The sequence below is a fragment of the Octodon degus genome, unplaced genomic scaffold (assembly GCF_000260255.1).
Source record: "Octodon degus isolate 3935 unplaced genomic scaffold, OctDeg1.0 scaffold00134, whole genome shotgun sequence".
NCBI lineage: Eukaryota > Metazoa > Chordata > Mammalia > Rodentia > Octodontidae > Octodon > Octodon degus.
The window spans coordinates 220,723-224,470 of record NW_004524710.1 but is presented as its reverse complement, the minus strand read 5'-3'; the positions used below and the strand labels follow the sequence as shown (position 1 = coordinate 224,470).

The following is a 3,748-nucleotide window of genomic DNA, read 5'->3' as shown; positions in this document are numbered from 1 at the left end:
CCAGTAGACACACATGATGGTAGAGAATACATGACATCCTGCCCACTGATGCCCAGTAGTTATGTGCTATTCTACTGGCCAAAGCTGAAGATTAGGTAGGTGGGACCTCACCTGGTGCTCCCAGACCCATGCAGCAATACATTCTGGCTAATCACATGCACCGGCTTAATTTTGCAGTAGTAACAATAAAGCTTTCCATTGGTATGCATGGCTGGCAAGAACTTGAAGCCCAGCAAGTCATTGGCCATGAAGTAGCAGAGCTTGAGGATACTCTCTGGTCTTCCTGAAGAATGACTTGAAAACATTTATGTTACAGACAAGTGGGGGAGGTAAGAGCAAAAATCAGGGTCCAGGCAATGTACAGAAAGGCAGTACACATCTTAAGTGTAAGTACTTACATATGAACAGCAGGGTGAGATCACATAACATGTGACACTATTGTTAAAGAAAAAAAGACAAAGGGGATAAAAGAACATGACCGTTAAGTGCCATATTCTGGCTAAAGTCCAAATGGACTGCAGCACATGGAAGCCAAGCTGAAGAGGACAGAGCCAAGCACACAGGTAGAGAGCCAGGACAGGTCTGCAGGAGATAGTAGGGAGACTTGCACAGGATCGGTTGGATGGTTTGACCCTAGGCACGGGGTCTCCCGTGGCTGCTTTGCTGGACCTGATCTGCCTGCCTTTGCCTTCTCTGCACGAGCTCTTTCACTCATAAAGTACTACTGCAGAGAACTGGGCCGTAGTTTCTCATTATCTCAAGTCTTGTCAGACTCAATAGAACTGTTATTTACAAACCACCAAAAAAGCTACGGTTCTTTTCCAGGTTTCCCTGACTCACAAAGTGAGGATCATGTCCTGAGAGCCACTGGGCTGGAGCAGAATGAGAAATCACCCGACCAGAAGACCCACACACATATTCCATGATGAGCACCATATTTTGGAAATAGGAGTCAGGGCCAAAGTAGAATTTGATTTCGTAGCCCAGTCTAGCGAGCCCAAGCTCCTCCACTTCCAAGCTGTTCACTTCTTTATCTTAGCTGTTCAGAAAAGAAGACTGCTGGGGGAGGTTTAGGAAAGTTTGCCCCCAAAAGCCCGAGAGGTTCGTGAGGACATTCCAGCACTCCTAGCAGCACAGTCACAGCTGCTGGAACTTGCGTGAGAGCCTGAGGTAGGTCCAGTCAGCCTGTGCGATCACCGTTTCCAGCTCCAACTGCAGACTCCAGGGCGTCCCTGTTACCAGAACCTCCTTAGCAACCACTGAGGTCACGATTGCTAGATCTTACCATCGTGCCCGCGCTGACCCGTGATTGGCTCCACCTCCGTGGCTACGCACTAGCCCTCCATGCGTGCTGGGAGCTCCTCTTGCTCTCGGCATTGCAAAGTTTTCTCCGACCTTAGCTGCAGTATATGGGCCTCTTCCGTTTGCAGCTCTCATGCATGCCCCCAGGAGCTGATGGCGCACATTCGCTCCTTTTGTGCAAGATAACCAGCCCGCTTGCCCCCATCTATTTTCTGAATACCCCCATCCATTCAGTGGTATTTTGTGACACTTGTGGTGATGAAGCTACTTGTGGCCTCTGTGCCTCATCTTTGAAGCCCTCAGCTAAGCGATTCACTCTGACACCAGGGAATGTGAAGGTGGGGGCCATGATGCCAGGCCTCAGAGACTCACCTGCCAAACAATAACAGTAGCTAGTATTTAGTATCATACTGCTAGATATGTTACTAGATGCTTTATGTGCCTTATCTTCACTTATCAGGGACATATTGTTATCATTCCTATTTTTCTGATAGTAAAATCGCAGGTCTGAGATGGCCAGGAGCACTTCTGAGACTTGGCATTCTATACTCTGCAGTCAAAAGTGGCCAGTCCTTCGGCATAAACTGTACACGGCTGCCTTGGCTGCTAAGAAAGTGAACCCTGCAGGTTAGCAAGCATCAGTAGAACACGTCTTCCCCGGAAGCTCACCCACATCTTCCGGCATCTTGGCCCTCGCACAGCTGTTAAGCCGGGCTGCCCTTCAAGGTATGGAGCACATCAATCAGGGCTCCAGTAATTGCGGCAAGGCAGAAGGGTGGTGAGAGATGGACATGGCCCATCAAGGAGCAGAGCAGTGTTCTCCAGTTGTATACTCAGAAGTGCACTCTTCACAGAGGCAGTGAGGCTGCCCTAGACACTTTCTGCTCAGCCTGCTGTGTGTTCCCAGGGGCAGCCCTAGACCAGCCAGGTAGTAAGACCATGATGAAAGGCAAGAGAACCAGGGCTAACTTGAGAGTGCAAAATGAAGCATTTCAAGGAAACACTTTCAGGTTCAGAGGGAACAACAGGGCCCTTGGAGCCAGCTAAAGAGGCAAACCCCAAAGCTCCTGCGAACTCACTACTCCTTTAATTACTCAGAGTATTCTCAAGGGCCCAGCACTCTGGCATTACCTGGGTTCCAGGTCTCCTTACAGTCCTTTGAACTCACTCATTAAGCTCCTGCCACAGGGACCCTGCACGAGCCTTTCCTTCTGCCTTGAGGGCTCTTACTCTGCATGTGGCCGGTTAAATGTACTTAGGGTAAGTACTTTTTTTAAAAAATCAAACTTTTTTAAAAATGTCACCTCAGTGGCTATTCTACTTAAAATTGCCACCCATCCTCAGATCGTCCACTCTATATTTTGGTTTTTCCCATAGCATTTATCACCATTCAGTGCACCATACCATTTATTTGCTTGTTCTTTCATTGTCTCCTTTCTCCATAATATCAACCCTAGGATGGCAGAGAACTTTGTTCTGTTTGCTGTTCTGTGTTCCGCACCGCCTACACCAGTGTCTGGCACATCCAAACACTTAATAAGTAATTGTGTAGTGGAAGAATGAATTGAAACAGAATTTTCAAAACTGGATTTGTTGGGGCCTTACAGTTCAGCTCTGTTGTTCAAAGTGCCTGACTGGGTTTGCCCAAGCAGGGGACCGCAGTTTGATCCCCAGCTCCACGTGCCACACTAGGCCCACCATTAAGGCACCCTGAGCCAGCCAAAAAAAAAAAAAAACTGGATTTGTGAGTTGATTGTCTAAAATTCAAATATCCTCCTTTTCCTACTGAAGCAGTGTTATAGATGGAAGCTACATTTTCTATTGAAGTCATAGTTTATTAGAGAATTATCTTACATTTCAGAGTGCTATTCAAAGAAGGTATGTAGGTAAAAGATCTAGGGTGACAGATTAAGATATTAATTTGGGAGAATTAATATTTAACTTCAATGGATTAATTAGCCCAAAAACCACCTTAAATCTTGCAAAGGCCTTTCCTAATCGCTTCTTCTCAAGGCTATTCACAACCACCGTAGACCACGATAAGCATCCCTGTCCCTGAGCTCATGGAGTACGCGTTCACTGCATGACATTCAGAAGCTAGACATGCTCTGTTCTGTACCAGTGCTTGCGTAGAATTATCTCTTAAACTGGATAATCACAGTTTAACTGGAGCTCTCTGTAACTCAGAGAAATCCAAAAATCAGCTGAAACAACCACCATTGAGCTACAAACTGCACTGAGCCATCGGCCCTCTTCTCAGGGCACGCACAGCTCGGCCCTCCTCTGTTGTTGAGAACCCTAATCCAGCATCAGCATGTGTGGCACTGAATGCTCAACCGTAGCTAAGCCACTGCAGGATTAACAGCGGCTTGGCCACTGGAAAGTCTTTATTCTACAATCTGCCTTGAACCTACTTTCAACATGTCAGAGAGATAAGCATCAGGTG

General features: G+C 47.1%; 1 protein-coding gene across 1 annotated transcript; it reads right to left on the bottom strand.

Annotated features, from left to right (window-relative positions):
- Positions 1–499: 499 nt before the first annotated feature.
- Tspyl5 (TSPY like 5) lies at positions 500–1,987 on the bottom strand. Its single transcript, XM_023701377.1, is given in 3 exon segments — positions 500–801; positions 804–1,232; positions 1,972–1,987. Coding segments are annotated over 3 exon segments (747 nt in total).
- Positions 1,988–3,748: the final 1,761 nt, after the last annotated feature.